Source organism: Carcharhinus amblyrhynchos, chromosome 9 (assembly GCF_965287045.1).
Source record: "Carcharhinus amblyrhynchos chromosome 9, sCarAmb.v2.hapA, whole genome shotgun sequence".
NCBI lineage: Eukaryota > Metazoa > Chordata > Chondrichthyes > Carcharhiniformes > Carcharhinidae > Carcharhinus > Carcharhinus amblyrhynchos.
Window position 1 is genome coordinate 39,296,864 of NC_137332.1, and position 19,851 is coordinate 39,316,714.

At 42.0% G+C, this 19,851-nt stretch overlaps 1 protein-coding gene across 4 annotated transcripts in view; it reads left to right on the top strand.

The window, feature by feature from the left end:
* agbl4 (AGBL carboxypeptidase 4) overlaps window positions 1-19,851 on the top strand; it is a 791,814-nt gene that overhangs the window by 17,875 nt on the left and 754,088 nt on the right. For 3 of the 4 annotated variants that reach the window (XM_080195499.1, XM_080195498.1, XM_080195500.1), the window contains one exon: window positions 3,380-3,502. The exons of the other annotated variant lie outside the window; for it this stretch is intronic. In XM_080195499.1, the coding sequence (XP_080051625.1) occupies window positions 3,380-3,502 (123 nt within the window). The remainder of the gene's footprint in view (window positions 1-3,379; window positions 3,503-19,851) is intronic. 4 annotated transcript variants of the gene reach the window in all.

Here is a 19,851-nt window from a genome sequence, read left to right on the forward strand (position 1 = left end):
CCAGGATTTTCCACCTGAACATCGCCATGGTCCCTCATATCGCCCTGATCCTCTTCCTTAGATGAATGGCCTCTACCTGCTGACCCCTCTTTCTCAAGGGTACCTCTGTCTTTGAATATTGAGACTGTAGAGGGCACAGCACACCATGATCTTGAGAGACACACGTGGAATATACTGCAATGCCCCGTCTGATCTGTCAAGGCAACCAAACCTAATTTTTAATAATCTCCAGGGCCCTGGTGCTTTCATAAGAACATAAGAACATAAGAAATAGGAGCAGGAGTAGGCCATCTGGCCCTTCGAGCCTGCCCCGCCATTCAATAAGATCATGGCTGATCTGTCGTGGCTCAGTTCCACTTTCCCGCCCTCTCCCCATAACCCTTAATCCCCTCTCTTATCAAAAACCCATCAACCCGCTTCTTAAAAATATTTAGCGAGGCAGCCTCCACCACTTCAACGGGCAGAGAATTCCAGAGATTCACCACCCTTTGAGTGAAGAAGTTCCTCCTCAACTCCGTTCTGAACCGCCCCCCCTTTATCTTGAGGCTGTGCCCCCTAGTCCTACTGTCTTTTTTGAGCGGGAAGAGTCTTTCCACCTCTATCCTATCCATCCCATTCATCATCTTATACGTCTCAATGAGATCTCCCCTCATTCTTCTAAACTCTAACGAGTACAAGCCTAGTTTATTCAGCCTCTCCTCATAGCTCAACCCCCTCAACTCCGGTATCAGCCTAGTAAACCTCCTCTGCACTCCCTCCAGGGCCAAAATATCCTTGCGCAGGTGCGGCGCCCAAAACTGCACACAGTACTCCAGCTGCGGCCTCACCAATGCCCTATACAGCTGCAGCAAGACCTCCCTACTTTTATATTCAATCCCCCTCGCTATGAAGGCCAGCATCCCATTCGCCTTCCTGACCACCTGCTGCACTTGCAGGCTGGGTTTTTGCGACTCATGCACAAGGACCCCGAGGTCCCTCTGCACCGTCGCCTGCTGCAGTTTTTCGCCACGTAAGTAATAGTCCTTCCTACCATTCTTCCTACCAAAGTGGACCACCTCACACTTGCCAACATTAAATTCCATTTGCCATTTCCTGGCCCATTCGCCCAGCCTATCTAGATCCTTCTGCAGACTCTCCACACCCTCCGCACAATTTGCCTTTCCCCCAATCTTGGTGTCATCAGCAAATTTCGACACCCTACACTCGGTTCCCTCCTCCAGATCATCTATATAAATGGTAAATAGCTGAGGCCCCAGCACCGACCCCTGGGGCACCCCACTAGTCACCAACCGCCAATCCGAATAGCACCCATTGACCCCCACTCTCTGCCTCCTATTTGACAACCAATCCTCTATCCACGCTAACACCCTACCCCCAACTCCAACTTTCATGGCTGTCATTGTAGCTCCTCTCTGTGTTTGTTTTGGGTGCCCTCACAGGAGTCATGAGCCATCTCAGTCACGTAACCCTTGTCACACAGGAGCTATCCATTCAGGATATCAGAACTGCTGAATAGGTCTGGCAGCTGTGAGTCATGCAGAATGAAGGAGTTGTGGTTGCTGCCCAGGTTTTTGGTGTATTCCTGCATTTTGCATCATTGAACATCACAGACCAGCTGGATGTTCAATGAGGCGAAGCTCTTTCTGTAAAGGAAGGAGCAGTGTTGTCTACTTGGACCCTTTATGGTATTGTGTATCATTGACTCAAAATTGAGTATCATTGACTCTGGCTGTCCATTATGAAGGAAATATAATTTCATGTCCTTGTGAACGTAGCTTCAGAGAAGACCTTGATACATTCGAGTGCCACGGGCTGCATTATTCCCCTGAGGTCGACACATGCTGCTTTAAAGGATCTATCATGGAGAAGTTGAGTGCAACAGTGTCTTTGGTGGCTATGGGCAGTTGGAAAAAGTTGCCCCCACCAGCATATCACAAAAGGATATGACTGTGGTTCTTGAGAGCCTGGACCTTCTCTTGCATTGTGTCTTGGACATCTGTGGATAGTTGAGTCTCTGGCTATATACTCGAGGGGTTTCATAGGTGCTTCTGCACCTCTGTTGGGGATTCACAATGGCTTCAGCACCTCTTGGATCTGGCACAACTCTGCCACCTTCATGCACCATCTGGTGTATCTTGGACCTCCTGATGTGCTCTTCTTCCTTTCACCCTCATCCTCCTCATCCTTTCATCCTCACTGGAGGTTGTATTTCCTGTGGATCCCCATGTTGGGCCTAGTTTTAAGGCTAAGGCGATGGTCAATGTCTAAACAGACCTCTCCGCAGGAGGAATAAAGCCTCTAAATAAGGTCAGTTAGAAAGACAAACTCTGCTTCTCGTATAAAACACTTCCAGCAGTCACTGAACTGTGAACTGTCAAACTAAAACCAGGGGTTCTGAATCTTTTAAACCTACCTAACAGGCTGCCTAATAATTAAAAAAAAAGAAACCCACCTGATATGAAACACGCTATGCAAGTGTTTTTTTTTGCCTGATTAATGATATTGAATACTCTACCAATGATATTTGAATAATGCTAGTGGGTTCCCAATTTTTCACCTTGGCTGCCAGCTGTTTTATCCAGAACCAGCATGGTGACATCAGGAACGTGACCCAACATTATCATGCCCAATAATATTTCGGCATCGGCACATAGTCTCCTGTTTTCAGAGCATATTATTCAGCCCGTAATGTAGTAGGTGCATAACATAAGTATATTTGGTGGAGAGCAAAGCCCTACTTCAAAGGGAACCAAATCTTAAATGGGTCTTTCGGTTGGAGGTCACTGACGTTGTTGACAGGCCTGTTAGCATGTGATAGTGTTAATTCCCTTTTTTCTCTGGAGCATAGATCTTGTTTGGTGATCTACAGGCAAGGGTTATGGGGGCAGGCAGGAAAGTGGCATTTAGGCCCCAATCAGATCAGCCATGTTTTTACTGAATAGCAGAGCAGACTTGATCGGTCAAATAGCATAATACTTAATAATCTTATGATTATCCTTGGGAATTATGTGGATATTTAAATGACATCATCAATGCCTAATTTTAATATATTTTACTACAAGTTAGAAGATGATTCTGATGCCATTACAAAGCCTGATTAGATTGCAGACTCAGTAGACAGAGGCATCTGGCTCAATGGATATGTCAAATTTTTCTAGACAACTATAATTACTTTTTGTCCGTTAATCTGATGTAACCAATCAAAGTGTACTTTCTGATCATTTTTTCCATCACCTTGAAATAAAAAATATTTATTCGCCTTTTATGAATTGAAACACTATTTTCCAGTTGTTTGCTTATTTATGACAAACGTGAAAGTTTTCATCCCAGAAAATGATTGGTTAATTATGTTTTGATTGAATGATTTTTGATTCCACAGGTAGTGAAAATGGAGGTGACGATGTGGTAGTTGGGAATGTCAATAAGTTTCTTGTCATTCCCACTGGTTACACTGGGCATCCTAAGAAGGGGCATTTAATATTTGATGCCTGTTTTGAAAGTGGTAAGTCTGAAAATAATACTGCTTCAAATCAAAACTTTGTATCATTTCTTCGGTCAGTATTCAGTTCATGTAGTATTAGGTCTGATAAGTTTTGTGTTAGAATAGAAAATGGACCGAATCTCATGTTGGCGAATTGTAAATTATATTAATTAATATCAAGCAATTTTTAAAAAAATGATAGGTTTAAATGAAGTTGACTGAATCTGATCCTGATGTTAAAGTTTGCAAAATCTAAGGTAATGCTATGACCATATGAGGAGGGATAAAAATGACTGCCCTATTCTGTTACTCCAGATCTCACTGTAACAAGGGTTTTTTTAAGCAGGATGTGCTTTGCCAATACTGCAGAAGTTCCACTATTATGCTTTCAGATTACATAGAATTAATCAGATAGGTTTTCTGAATTTAATTGAAGAACCAGATAAGTTTATTGAAACTGTTTTCCAAATGAAAAAGAGCTAGGTAAATTGCAACCGTCATTCAACCTGACACACATTCTCTGGGCCCATGCGCACACTAGTACAAATGGTAGATTAAGAGGATAGATTTAGAGTTTTTTATATTTTGTGAAGAAGAAAAAACAAAGACTATATGATTAGTTGTCCTTTGGAAAGTCTTGATGTGGTGCAGCCATTTTCTTTTGTTGTCTTCCTGGTTGTGGTTGTATGGGGCAGATTTCCATGTTTTATTCACAAAAGATTTAGGTTTGCATTAGAGTTCTCAGGATGATTACTTTGCAAATCGGGGTGCAATACCCTTGTGTGTGAGAGAGAGAGAGAATTGGCAGCTTTTCAGTACAGCATTTTAATTTCTAATCTCTGAACTCTCTGGGTTGGCAAACAGTTCTAAGTTCCTTATGGCTGTAGATTCCAGATGAATTTTATTGATCCATGTGTGCTTTGGTCATGTTTATTTTTTAAAACATATACTGTCAGAAACACTTGGAAAATTTCATTTTGTATAAAAGCTAATGGGAGATGGGGTCTTTCACACTCCCCAGGGGGTTTGAATGCCTGTCCCTTTTCATTTGATACAAATAACACAGACACTCTAAGATTGGTATAGTACAGCAAGGTCATTTTCAAACAAATACAAATGGGAAAAGAGAGAAAAAAAAGAAAATGACCAACAAAGTTGGTCTAGATTTTCATTGTATCCAGCGCCTCCCACCACACAAGTAATAGAAGGATATATTGAAGGATGGGGAAATATCAGGATACAACCACAATTGGCTCAGTGGTGTACAGCCAAGCTCATAGGAAAACAGTGACAGAGCCACAGAATCTGTGGAGAACCTTGCAGGAGCAAACTGGACAATGCGGAACCCAGAACCTACGTCCCAAACTTTCTTTCTTTCTGTATGTATACTCATAAGAAGGCTTACATTAACATTGCAGTGAAGTTACTGTGAAAATCCCCTAGCTGCCACACCCCAGCACCTGTTCAGGTGCACAGAGGGAGAATTTAACATGCCCAATGCTTCTAACCAGCATGTCTTTCGGACTATGGGAGGAATTCGGAGCACCCGGAGGAAACCCACGCAGACACAGGGAGAACGTGCAAACTCTGCACAGACAGTAACCCAAGCCGGGAATTGAACCCATGTCCCTGGCACTGTGAAACAGCAGTGCGAACCATTGTGCCATCATGCCACCCTCATTACACTACAGAATGTATTCGATTTAGCCCGAAGTAAACAGGTCAAAAATTCCAATGGTATACATCCAGAATGATTTTATGCCAATATTGAATTGAGGGGGGCTTATTAATATCTATGAGCAAAGGATATTCTTCTGTGCTGCAAATGTTAGGATATTTGTACAGTCTTTTTCCATTTGCATTACTGATCTTTTTGACTGGGAGATTCTGTATCAGATGCAAGCCATCAAACTCTAAGGCCGTATCAAAGAGTATCTCAAAGATTTCAAGAATATTATATCAATAAGCTTTAATTTTAACACAAGACCAAAAACAATGCAAGTAATCCCCTACACCCACCTTGGATGGCTGGCATAATGGGGATATGGTGGGGTCAAACCTGTGCCACAAGCTTGGGGTAATATGCAGATGGTGCAGCATCTTAAGCTGAGTTTCTTTTGTTCTATTGCAAGCTGAAATTTTACTATCACTTCATGTGTCCTCATCATTATTCATCGTGAGGCCTCTCTCGCAAGACTGCAGCACGTCCAATGTATAATCACAGGATCTAGAGCACAGAGTAACATAAAATTTACTAACTAAGTGCCTGGGCTCCATAGATAGCAGGCTTTTCTCCACTGCAGAAATCAGAAAGAAAAGTTGTTGTATTAAGGATAAAGCCCCTGAGTTGCAAATATCTAAAAAAAGAACATTTCAGAATATTGTACTGTTGACGTAGCTACTCAAAAGATAACAGGGTAGTGTCATCAAATACATCCCCTAGTCTGCAGAGACTTCTATCACCCCAGATATCAAAACTGTGGTCCATAAAACTTGGTGGGAAATCCAGATTATCCCGAATTGGGGAAAGTGCGGAAGTTAAATTAGATCTTCCCTCCAACTCATGGACAATCCTCCATGCCTTTAGAGTATTAATAAGACTAGAATATTCACAATTAACACAATCTTAGGGTCCCAGAGTAATAAAAGTGACTGTAAGTACTACCAACTTCAACATCAAGCCATATTTTGAAGGAGTAACCAAGAAGGTAGATGAGGGCAGTGCAGTTGATGTTGTCTACATGGACTTTAGCGAGGTACTGCATGGTAGGTTGTTGCATAAGGTTAAATCTCATGGGATCCAGGGTGAGGTAGCTTAATGGATATAAGGTTGGCTTGATGACAGAAGCAAGAGGGTGATTGTAGAGAGTTGTTTTTCAAATTGGAGGCTTGTGACCAGCGGTGTGCCTTAGGGATCAGTGCTGATCCACTGTTAATTGTCATTTATATTAATGATTTTGATGAGAAAATTAGAGGCAGGGTTAGTAAGTTTGTAGATGACACTAAAATTAATGTCATAGTGGACAGTGAAGAAAATGATCAAGATCCCATTGCAGATCCCATTTGTCAGCCCACTGGCTCAATTGATCAAGACCCCATTGCAATCGGAGACAAATTGAGCCAATGGGCTGACAAATGGCAGATGGAGTTTAATTTAGATAAATGTGAGGCGATGCATTTTGGTAGATTGAACCAGGGCAGGATTTACTCAGTTAATGGTAGGGCGTTGGGGAGAGTTACAGAACAAAGAGACCTAGAGGTACAAGTCATAGCTCCTTGAAAGTGAAGTCATAGATAGACAGAGTGGTGAAGAAGGCATTCAGCATGCTTGGTTTCATTAGTCAGAACTTGAATCGAGTTGGGACGTCTTTTTGAAGTTGTACAAAACGTTGGTAAGGCCACACTTGGAATACTATGTACAGTTTTGGTCACCCTATTATAGAAAGGATATTATTAAACTAGGAAGACTGCAGAAAAGATTTACCAGGATGCTACTGGGACTTGACGGTTTGAGTTATAAGGAGAGGCTGGATAGACTGGGACTTTTTCCTCTGGAGCGTGGAAGGCCGAAGGGTGATCTTATAGAGGTCTATAAAATAATGAGGGGCATAGATCAGCTGGATAGTCAATACCCTTTCCCAAAGGTAGGGGAGTCTCAAACTAGAGGGCATTTAAGATGCGAGGGTAGAGATACAAAAGTGTCCAGGGGCAGTCTTTTCACACAGAGGGTGGTAATTGTCTGGAACAAGCTGCCAGAGGTAGTAGTAGAGGTGGGTACAATTTTGTCTTTTAAAAAGCATTTAGACAGTTGCATGGGTAAAATGAGTATAGACGGATATGAGCCAAATGTGGGCAATTGGGACTAGCTTCGGGGTTTTAAAAAAAGTGCGGCATGGACAAGTTGGGCTGAAGGGCCTGTTTCCATGCTGTAAACCTCTATAACTCTATGACTATATGGAGGCAGGGTCTCCCCTACCCCATTCATGTATAAATCTAAGGTGGGAAGCTAAATGGCGCATCTTAATATTGGGCATTCCTAGGCCTTCCTTAGAACCAGACAAATGCAGCTGAGCCAACTTTAAGCAAGGCTTCTTCTTATTGAACTTAATGACCCATAAATCTCTTTAATGACCTTAGCTGACAATGGGATAGGTTGCATTTGCAAAGGATAAAGTAGCTCACACAATGCATCCATCTTAATCAAGGCAATTCTACCCAATGAGGAAATAAGTCCCACTTAACAGAGGCCAATAATGGCCAATAAAGTTTGCCAAAAACCAGGGGTAATACGAATACCCAGATATGAAAACCCCAACTGGGACCATCTAAAAGAAAAGCAAGAAGGACGAGGGTGTCAATCTCTTAACTTGCCTTGGAGCATAGCTTCTGATTTCACAAAGTTAATCTTACAACCCAAAAAAAGGCTAAATCTAGCTACCATGTCAATAATAGTGGGGACGGAAACACTCGGCTCAGAAACAACCAGCAACACCTCATCCACATAAAGCGAATTTTGTGCTGCTTACCTTCATTGGACAGCCCATAAACCTGAGGGACATGTCTAATGGCTTCAAGCAAAATTTCAATAGCTAAAACAAAAAAAAGGAACATAGATGACATCTGTGGCTACTCCCTCTCTGAAAGCCAAAATTCTCAGAACTTTAACTACTGCCATTGGGTTCTTATAGAGTAATTGAATCCACTTACAGTCCCCTCTTAATCCAGACTTATGCAACATAATGGAACAAAGAATTCCATTCTACTCTATCAAAGGCTTTTTCAGCATCCAGGGAGATCACCAACTCATCCAAAGCATGCTTTTAGAAGACTTGATAATATTCAGCAATCTCTGAACATTATTGCATGAGTTAATAAACCAAGTCTGAGCACTCTGGATAATTACAGGAAGGATTTTCTCCAGGTCCGTTGCTAGAACCTTAGACATCACTTACAAATCAACTTTCAAGAAAGAAATGGATCTGGAAGCAGTACACTGTCCAATTTCATGATTAAGGAAATATTTGCTGCCTCAAGTGACTATGGTAGCAGCCCTTTACCAAATGATTGATTATACATACCAATTTATAGGTCTATTAATGAATTTTTGAATCCCTTGTAGAATTCACACCCAAAACCAACAGGACTGTGTGTATTACCAGGTTGAAGTTCCTTTATGGCAGCAACCACCTTCTCCCCAGAGGTTGGAGCATTCAAAGCTCTTCTCAGATCCTCAGGCAGAAGGAAACTCAAGAGAAGGAACACTCCATAAGTACACGAGCATCCTCAGCTTTTCTGATTTCTACAAATTCACATAAAAGCGCTTAAAAGCCTTGTCAATATCTTCTGCCCTAATCCCTCTATTTGCCTTGGAATCCCATGACCAAAGCTATCGTCCTTGAGTCCTAGTAAGAAATGCCAAAGAGCTACTTGGTTTATTCTCAAATTCATACAACGTGCTTGGCGAACCTAAAACTCATGTTGGGTCAGCAAAGATCCATCACCACCCTAAATTACACTAATTTCCTTCATCTTCGCATGACAAGAATTCTTATCATATTCCCTCTTCAATTCAGCTAGCTGGACCTCCAGATAACACTGCTGATCCATCAATCAACACCCCTTTTTGGCTGAGTATGCAATGACCAAACCTCTAGCAAAGACTTTGTAGGTCTCCTACAGAATAGGGGGGTTAATATCAACCAAGTAAAAATCTACAAATCGACTCTTGAAGTACAAGATGATATGATAGTCATTAAGAAAAGATGCATCAAATCTCCAAGGGTGGGCCCCTTTGAGAAGAAATTCTCAAAACAATTGACGTGTGGTCAGATATCACAATGCTACCTATATTGCAAGAGGCAACCAACTGCAGGATCACCTTTGACACAAGACAAGTCGATATGTGATGCAAATGAGGGACTAAGAGAAAAGGTGAGCTCTTTATCCTTGGGTTACAAAGTTCTCCACACATCCAACTAGCCCTGCTCCTCACAAACCAAAGCTAGTGCCCCAGCTTGCTGTGTAGGTAGGTTTCTTGTAATAGAGGGTTTATCAATTAGCAGGTTAAGATGACAATTAAAATTGCCACCAGTAAATGAATAATCGGAGGTCAGTTGAACAAAATCCATAAAGATCTTAGTGACAGAGTCCAGAGAATAATTAGGGGGACTGTAAACATTTATTATCAATACATTCTCCCCATATACCAACCCCATGACAATCACATACCTACCTCCTTTCACGCAGCTTTCCAAACTAAAAGGCAGATTCTTATTAACTACCACTGTTACCCTTTGACTGCTGGTAAGAAAGAAGCAAAAAAAAAGTTGCTTCACCCAGCCCTTTGAGTTTAATATGCTTCTTGCCATCCAAATGAGTTTCTTGCAACAAAGTTGTGTCAACTTGCTCCTTCTTAAGAAAAGACAAGATCTTCTTTCTTTAATAGGGTGCTGAATTCCCCACAAATTCCAGAAGTAAATCGTTATAGTTGCTACTGCCATTGATTATTCAACCACAAAAAAAACAGCTTATTAGCACATTAAAAATGGTGGTTAAACCATCATGGATTTTCATGCCATTGTTGGGCACGCAGCAAAGGAAGCACTGCCCATCCTCTGCCATATTGGAGCTGCCAATAATACAACATCTCCCAGGATATATGCTTTGTCTATACCCTAACAGGAAACAAGGATACAAAATATACCTGAGCCCATTAGTTCTAGGGGCTGGGGTTCCTCATCTGATGTGAAAACTCGGAGGGCGCTACCCACTAAACCGTATTGATCGACTTGCCCATCTCCCTACACTGGTGCTATTCATTTTAATCATAATTGAAATAAAGGATACCTGGTGAAAAAGTCCATCCCTGTATATCACAGGATGTTAAGACAAATGGGACAAAAATCACACAGATTTGATTTGATTTATTATTGTCGCATGCATTAGTATATAGTGCTATACAGACAAAGTATACCATACATGGAGAAGGAAAGGAGAGAGTGCAGAATGTAATGTTACAGTCATAGCTAGGTTGTAGAGAAAGATCAACTTAACGTGAGGTAGGTCCATTCAAAAGTTTGATGGCAGCAGGGAAGAAGCTGCTTTTGAATCGATTGCTACATGTCCTGAGACTTTTGTCGCTTTTTCCCATGGAAGAAGGTGGAAGAGAGTATGTTTGAGGAGCATGGGGATCCTTGATTATGCTGGCTGCTTTTCCGAGGCAGCAGGAAAGGTAAACCAATTCAGTGGGTGGGGGGCTAGTTTGTATGATGTACTGGGCTTTGATCATGACCCTTTGTAGTTTTTTTGCGGTCTTGGACAGAGCAGGAGCCTTACCAAGCTGTGATACAACCAGAAAGAATGCTTTCTCTGGTGCATCTTTAAAATTTGGTGAGAGTCGTAGCAAACATGCCAAATTTCCTTAGCCTCCTGAGAAAGTAGAGGTGTTCTTGGGCTTTCTTTACTATGACGTGGAGATGCTGGCGTTGGACTGGGGTAAACACAGTAAGAAGTCTTACAATACCAGGTTAAAGTCCAACAGGTTTATTTGGTAGCAGATGCCACAAGCTTTCGGAGCGTTGCTCCTTCGTCAGGTAAGTGGGAGTTCTGTTCGCAAACAGAGCGTATAAAGACACAAACTCAATTTGCAAAATAATGCTTGGAATACGAGTCTTTACAGGTAATCAAGTCTTAAAGTTACAGATAATCTGAGTGGAGAGAACGTTAAGCACAGGTTAAAGGGATGTGTATTGTCTTCAGACAGGACAGTTAGTGAGATTTTGCAAGCCCAGGCAAGTCATGGGGGTTATAGGTAGTGTGACATGAACCCAAGATCCCGGTTGAGGCCGTCCTCATGTGTATGGAACTTGGCTATCAGTCTCTGCTCTGCAACTCTGCATTGTCGTGTGTCGTGAAGGCCACCTTGAAGAACGCTTACCCAAAGATCAGAGGCCGAATGCCTGTGACTGCTGAAGTGTTCCCCAACAGAAGAGAACAGTCATGCCTGGTGATTGTTCATTCATCTGTCGTTGTAGCTTCTGCATGGTCTCCCCAATGTACCATGCCTTGGGACATCCTTTCCGACAGCGTATCAGGTAGATAATGTTGGCTGAGTCACAAGAGTATGTACCGTGTACCTGGTGGTTGGTGTTCTCACATGAGATTATGGCATCTGTGTCAATGATCCGGCACGTTTTGCTTAACGCTCTCTCCACTCACATTATCTGTACCCTTAAGACTTGATTACCTGTAAAACTCACATTCCAACCATCATTCTGTAAATTGAGTTTGTGTCTTCATGTGCTCTTTGTGCATAGAACTCCCACTAACCTGATGAAGGTGCAGCGCTCCGAAAGCTAGTGGTTTTTGCTACCAAATAAACCTGTTGGACTTTAACGTGGTGTTGTGAGACTTCTTATTTTCTTTACTATAGCAGCTCTAATACCACACAACCTACACCACACATTCCTTAAGAATAAGAAGTACACTGTAGGATATATTCCATTAATGATAAATGAGCGCTCCTGGGTGCCGCAAGATAACAAGGGAAAATTTTGCGAACATTTACAATCATTGGATTTTCCCAATCATTGTGATAAATTATGTAACAGAATCGATTAAAAGATGAAATTGCAGGGGTAAGGATGAATGGATGTCTGTCCTTAGACTCATCAGGATGACCAGCAAGGATTCATGTCTCAGGATCAATTAAGAGATGCAATTTAGGGGACACATTTAATGATTGACAAGGATTGATGAAGAACTGCAGAATAACAAGATGGTCAACAAGTTCATCTCAGGATATCAGGATCTCACAGACTTTCCCCTATCAATATGATAACTTGTGTAACAGAATCAATTAAGAGGTAAAATTACAGGGGATAAGGATGAATGCGTGTCCTTGGAATCATCAGAATAACAGGAGATTGGATGAAAAGTCGCTAACGTGTTCACTGATGGGATAAATCACATACCTGGATCAATTAAGAGATGCAGCACAGGGCTTACATTCAAGGATTAATAACGAACTACAGAATATGACTCTAAACAGAGCAGTTGGCAAAATTCGCCTCATTGCTCAGTCACTGGATTGCCTACAGTCCAGGATTAACAAGGAACTTCAGATCATGGCTCCGAATCTTAGCAGGATTGTCAAACATCCTAACAGATCCATGACCCTCGGAAAGCAGGATAGTGCAGGGCGTACTGAATTCCAAAACCCTTCAAACACTTTCTGACTGCATCAAAGCCTTTGAATTTTTGCTGTACTGCCATCAAGAAGTCTGAGAAGAATGAGACTTCTGTCTCATCATAGAGGCAGCTTCCAAAACTGTCTGGTGGTCCCTGAAGCTATGGAAATGTAATGATAATAAACTTTGGACGTTGGTTGTCCCTGAGCCACGAAAATAGAATACAATGCACTATTGTGTCGATGTTTAAAAAAAATGACAGCCAACCTTAGAAAAATTTAACCAGGGGCCTGCTTTTAGCTCCCCCTGGAAAACCGATCAAATGAATATTCTTCTTCTAGCCCTGATTTTTCCAGCTCGTTCTCTAAGGGTTGAGGTGGAGCCTTGACCGAGGAAGTGACACTTTCGACATGAAGGATTTTATCTTTCGCCTCACTGAGCCTTATGCTGGTATTCTGCAGTTAATCCAAGTGAGCATTATTCATATTTCATGTTAAACATTGAGTTTGACATCCATAATTTTGGCAATGTTTGCAGTTATCTGCTGCAATGCCCTTGAGAGTACTGGGCTCAGTGCCTGCTCCCCAACCAGGTTGCCATGTTGAAGGCCCAGCTTTGATCCGAGTGCCTCTTTTTTATCAAGAATTTTCTTAAGAGTCCTCAGCGTTCTGTCATCAGTACTCCCCCAAATATGTTCTAAGGACATCATATACACTTGAAGATAGAGCAATTATGAGCTGTGCATCAGGAAAAAGGATTGAAAATGGAACAGCACCAGAATTTGCTGAAAAAAAACTATTCCCACGCTTGCATCATGTGATCCTCCTGCCTATTCATTTTCCTCCTGCTTGGGTGGAATGCAAGTCTGTATATTTCAGTTGGCTGGCAATCTTTCATTGTCCTAATAGGATTACAATTTATTGTGCTTTTTAATTCTGCCAGAAAGAGAAAATTTAGAAATTGCAAATTAGAAAAAAAATCCTTGTAACAACATCAGTGAAGGATTATGTACGTTTTGATTCTACATTGGTGATAACCCATCTGTCCTCATTGTGTGGGATTGAACAGATGATCAATTTAAGTGGGATTTGTTTTAAATTGACATGTCTCCAAGGTGCTATGGCTGGTAATGGAAATTGGAATTGGTTTAACCCTCCGTAGCAGGGTCAATAATAAAAAGCCTGAGCCAGCCAGGTCTTGGCTTTATGATGTTTTACCCAAAAACCTAGCTCACTAGGGGAAGCTAATATAGTAGTAAATCTGTCACCAGGACCTGGAATTTTGCCTAACCGGTTCCAAGTGACTCTCTGAGCCAGTGTCTGAAATGATAAATAATACTGGCAAATCGAGTATAATGTGGGAAAATGTGAAGTTGTTGTTCATTTTGGAAGAGAGAACAAAAGAATAGAGTATTATTTAAATGGAGTAAAACTGCAGAAGTTGGCAACACAAAGGGACTTGAGGGTACTTGCGCACAAAACACACAAAATTAGCATATAGGTGCAGCAGATACTCAGGGAGAGGAATGGAATGTTGACCCTTATTTCAAGAGGTTGGAGTATCAGAGTAGGGAAGTCTTGGTGCAACTATACAATGTACTGATGAGACCACATCTGGAGTCCTGCGAGCTGTTTTAGTCCCCTTATTTAAGGAAAGATATAATTTTATTGGAGGCAGTTCAGAGAAGGTTCAATAGGATGATCCCGGTATGGAGGGATTGTCTTATCAGAAAAGGTTTAACAGGTTGGGACCCTACTTATTGGATTTTGAAGAATGAGAGATGAGCTCACTGAAACATATAGGGTTCTTAAGGGGCTTGACAGAGTAAATGCTAAAAGGATGGGAGAGTCTAGGACTAAAGGGCATAGTTTTTTTTTATTCATTCATTGGACATAAGCATTGCTGGCTGACCAGCATTTGTTGCCTATCTCTATGCAGAATACAGGGGTGCTAATTTAATACTGAGATGAGGAATTTCTTCTCTGAGGGGTGTGAGTCTCCTTGCCACAGAGAGCTGTGGGGCAGAATCCTTGTTTCTATTCAGACTATTGGTCCCTATTTTCACGAAAGGGAACAGGGATAGCCCGGGAAATTACTGACTGGTGAGTCTGACCTCAGTGGTTGGTAAATTGATGGAGAGGGTTCTGAGGGACAAGATTTATGAACATTTAAAGAAGTTTAGAATGATCAGAAAAAGTCAGCACGGCCTTGTCAAGGGCAGGTCGTGCCTTACGAGTCTAGTTGAGTTCTTTGAAAATGTGACTGAACACATTGACGAAGGAAGAGCGGTGGACGTGGTTTACATGGACTTCAGCAAGGCGTTTGATAAGGTCCCCCATACAGGACTCCTTGAGAAGGTGAGAGGGTATGGTATCCGAGGGGCTTTGGCCTTGTGGATCCAGAACTGGCTTGCCTGCAGAAGGCAGAGAGTGGTTGTGGATGGGTCTTTTTCTGCATGGAGGTCGGTCACCAGTGGAGTGCCCCAGGGATCTGTTCTAGGACCCTTGCTGTTTGTCATTTTCATAAATGACCTGGATGAGGAAGTGGAGGGATGGGTTAGTAAGTTCGCCGACGATACAAAGGTTGATGGTGTTGTGGATAGTCTAGAGGGATGTCAGAAGTTGCAGTGTGACATAGATAGGATGCAAGACTGGGCGGAGAAGTGGCAGGTGGACTTCAATGTGGATAAATGTGTAGTGGTCCATTTTGGCAGGACTAACGGGAGGCAGGAGTACAATATCAAGGGTAGGAGTCTTAGCTGTGTTGAAGAACAGAAAGATCTTGGGGTCCAGGTCCATAGGACGCTTAAATCGGCCTCGCAGGTGGAGGATGTGGTCAAGAAGGCGTATGGTATACTGGCCTTCATTAATCGAGGGATTGAGATTAGGAGTCGGGAGGTAATGCTGCAACTTTATAAGACCCTTGTCAGACCCCACTTGGAGTACTGTGCGCAGTGCTGGTCGCCTCACTACAGGAAGGGTGTGGAAGCTATTGAGAGGGTGCAGAGGAGATTTACAAGGATGTTGCCTGGATTGGGAGGCATGCCTTTTGAAGATAGGTTGAGGGAGCTAGGTCTGTTCTCCCTGGAGAGATGAAGGTTGAGAGGCGACCTGATAGAGGTTTATAAAATGTTGAGAGGATAGATGGGATAGATTCTCGGAGGCTATTTCCCAGGGCTGAAATGGTCACTATGAGAGGACACAGGTTTAAGTACAGAGGAGATGTTAGGGGTAAGATTTTCACTCAGAGGGTGGTAAGTGAGTGGAATTGGCTGCCGTCGGTGGTGGTAGAGGCGAACTCGCTGGGGTCTTTTAAAAGACTTCTGGATGAGTATATGGGATCTAATGGGATTGGGAGTTACAGATAGTTCTATGGCTTGGTAGGTATAGATGTGATCAGTGCGACTTGTGGGCCGAAGGGCCTGTTTGTGCTGTAGTGTTCTTTATTCTATGTTCTAAAATAGATCACTTCTTGATCAGTAAGGGAATCAAGGGTTACGGGGAAAAGGCAGGAAAGTGGACGAAGGGATGTTGGATCAGCCATGATCCAATTGAAAGGTGGAGCAAATTCAAGAGGCGAAAGGCTATTCCTGTTCCTATTTCTTATGGTTTTGTTATGGTCTTCCTGCCTAGTGTTAAGGGCATGGCTGAGGTAAATGCTGAGTTGTTTCAAGTTTCCCTTCTTGGATTTAAACAATGACCCTCAACTGTGTTTGCAATTTGCACAGTATTGGGAGAGGCTTGAAATCCAGAAAATGACGTTTTCAACTCTTTGTGATGATTTAAATAAAAATAAATGTTTCTTAAAAATTGAACAAAGAACAGTAACAGAAACTAGAAATACACTTAACTAAGACCTTAACTACACTTAACATAGTATCATTAAACAGTTTCAAAGAATCGTAACCTTCAAAGCTAACTCTCCCCAGTCTGTTCGAAAACATCTTATAGATCTTAAGATTTATAGAAAATCCAGTAACCTTTTTCACACAGTGCTTCTATGTTTCTTGGGATTGCTGCTAAGCAAAACTAGTAGTTTAATTTTCAAATCAGGCTTCTGTTACATGCTGCTTAGTGGGAGCTAAATGCTACTCCTGATGTTGGCTAAGATCTAAAAAAATAGCTCCCATGCATAGATTTCAGTATCTCCTTAAATATATTTTTCCCCATTGATCACTCCCTCAACTGACCTAATTTCTTTAAAGTTGCTTTCTTCCATACTTACTTACCTTCATCTATTTTAGCCTTTAGAATTTAAAAGCAAACTCACTCAATCTATCTTCCCTATGACACATTTCCTTTACGTCTTACTTCTCGGTCTTTCAATCCTTAATAACCTATTCATGTTCTGTATCCATTGTTACTAAATTCTCTCAGGAAAACATCTGTTTGCAGTATTGCTTGACTCATTAACATATCAAATGCACTTGTTCTATTCACACAATTACTCTGTCGTTGCCTTAATTATCTCACTCACGTATTCCCACAGTTTAAAATATATTACCAAAACATAGTCCACAGGAGATGTTCCAATTTCTCGGATATTCTTGATATTTTCAAGATACTAGAGAAGGATTGGGAGACTACCCATGTTTTGCACTCACTAGCTTAATTGGTTAAATTTTAGCAGGACCATTTTACTAACTGAGTCTTCAGTCATAATTTGCTCATGACAAATTGCAGCGGGTAAGCTTCTGGACTTACATCAAATGCTATTTGTTCCTATAGAAGGAGACAATGGATTCTATGTCAGGCAATCAGAAATGCTTATGGGGTTATGTACTGCAGAAGCATGAACCCTTCAGGAAGTCAGCTCTTTCCATTAATTTCCATTTTTCACTTAGCACGTTAGGCTGGTTTCACACTTACCTGTTAAGAGATGAATTTCTTAATTTTTAAAAACTCATTCATGGGATATGGGCCTCACTGGTTAGGTCAGCATTTATTACCTAATTGCCCTTGAAAAGGTAGTGGAGACCTGTCTTCTTGAATTGCCGCAGTCCATGTGGTGTACGTACACCAACAATCCTGTTAGGGAGGGAGTTCCAGGGTTTTGATCCAGTAACAGGAAGGAATGGCAATTTATTTTCAAATCAGGCTGATAGTGGCTCAGAGGGGAACTTCGAGATGGTGGTGGTCCCAGGTGGGTATTAAAAGAAGTGGCAGCAGAGATAATGGATCCATTTATTACAATATTCCAAAATTCCCTGCACACAGGAAAGGTTCCAATAAATTGGAAAAATGCTAATGTAATGCCCTTATTCAAAAAGAGAGGGAAGCAAAATGTGGGAAACTACAGACCAGTTAGTTTAACACTTGTTGTTGGTGAAGTGTTAGAATCAATTATCAAGAAGAATATCAGGACATTTGGAAAGTCAAATCACTATCCATCAGAGTCAGTATAGTTTTATGAAAGGCAAATCATGTTCGATTAATTTGCTAGAGTTCTTTGAGGATGGAACAAGCAAAGTGGATAATGGGGATCCTGTAGATGGATATCTGGACTTCTGGAAGGTGTTTGATAAAGTGCCACACGAAAGGTTAATTCACAAGATTAGATCAGAGGGGATTGGGGGTAATTTATTAGCTTGGATAGGTGATGGCTGACGGACAGAAGACAGCGAGTTGGGATAATTTTTTTTTCTGGATGGCAGGAAGTAACTTGTGGGGTGCCACAGGGTTTGGTCCTTGGGCCCCAACTATTTACAATCTGTATGAATGACTTCGATACAAGGATAGAAGGCTCTGTAGCCAGATTTACAGATGACACAAAAATAGGTGGGACAGTAAGTTGCAATAAGGAAATAAGAATCTGACAAATGGGTATAGATAGGTTAGATGAGTGGGCTAAAATGTGGCGGATAGAGTTTAATGTGGATAAGTGTAAAGTCATGCATTTTGGTCGCAAAAATGGGAAGGCGACTTATTATCTAAGTGGGGAGAGATTTCAGGGTGCTCTGGTGCAGAGGAACCTGGGTGTCCTCGTTCATGAGTCATAGAAAACTAGCATGCAGGTACAGCAGATAATAAAGAAAGCAAATGGAATGTTCGCATTTATAGCTAAAGGAATAGAATATAAAGGTAAGGAAATATTGTTGCAATTTTGCAAGGCACTGGTGAGACTGCACTTGGAGTATTGTCTTTGTATTTGAGGAAAGATGTAGTGACATTGTAGTCAGTTCAGAGGAGGTTCACTAGATTGATTCCAGAGATGAGGCGTTGTCGTATGAAGAGAGATTGAACAGCTTAGGCCTATACTCTCTGGAATTTAGAAGAATGAAGGGAGATCAAATTAAGGTATTCAAGATGATAAAGATATGGATAAAGTAGATGTGGAGCAGATGCTTCCACTGGTAGGCAATTCTAGAATGAGAGGTCATAGTCTTAGGATAAGGGATAGCAAATTTAAACCAGGATTGAGGAGAAACTACTTCTCCCAAACGGTTGTGAATCTGTGGAATTTGCTACCCAAAAGTGAAGTAAATGCTGGAACAGTGAGTAAGTTTAAAGAAGAGTGAGACAGATTTTTAATAGGTAATGTGTTGAAAGGTTATGGGGAGAAGGCAGGAAAATGGAGATGAGAGCATATCAGCCATGATCGAATGGCGGAGCAGACCCAATGGGCCAAATGGCCTAATCCTACTCATGAACTACTTGCAGTGAGTGACTTCTGATCGTCAGTGATTTCAACTTCCATTTAACTCCTACTCTCTAGCTGTTCACTGCCCTCTTATCCACTTGTCACCTGGTCATACCATTCCTATCATATCAGCCACAAAGCAATGATATCTGACCACTTCCTTTCCACCCACATCCCATCTTCCCCAGCCAAATCTCCTGCCTTCTGTCTCTACCCTGGGTAATCTTCCCTAAATTACTGACAGAGGTTCAACTGTCTAGCCTTTTCTCACCACAACACTTCTGTAATGCTGATTACCATCTCCCTCCCTTGCTCATGCGCTCCTTCGCGTGTTCGCTCTTTCCCACTCGCACATGCTCTTGCTCTTTCCCTCTCACTTGCCTGTTCATGCTCTGCTCGCTCTCTGTCGGGCGCGTCGCTCTCTGTCGGGCGCGCTCGCTATCTCTCGGGGGTGTGTGCTCTCTCTATTGGGCGCATGCGTGCACTTGCACCCTCTTGGGAGCGTGCGCTCGCTCCCTCTCGGGCGTGTGTTCTTGCTCGCCC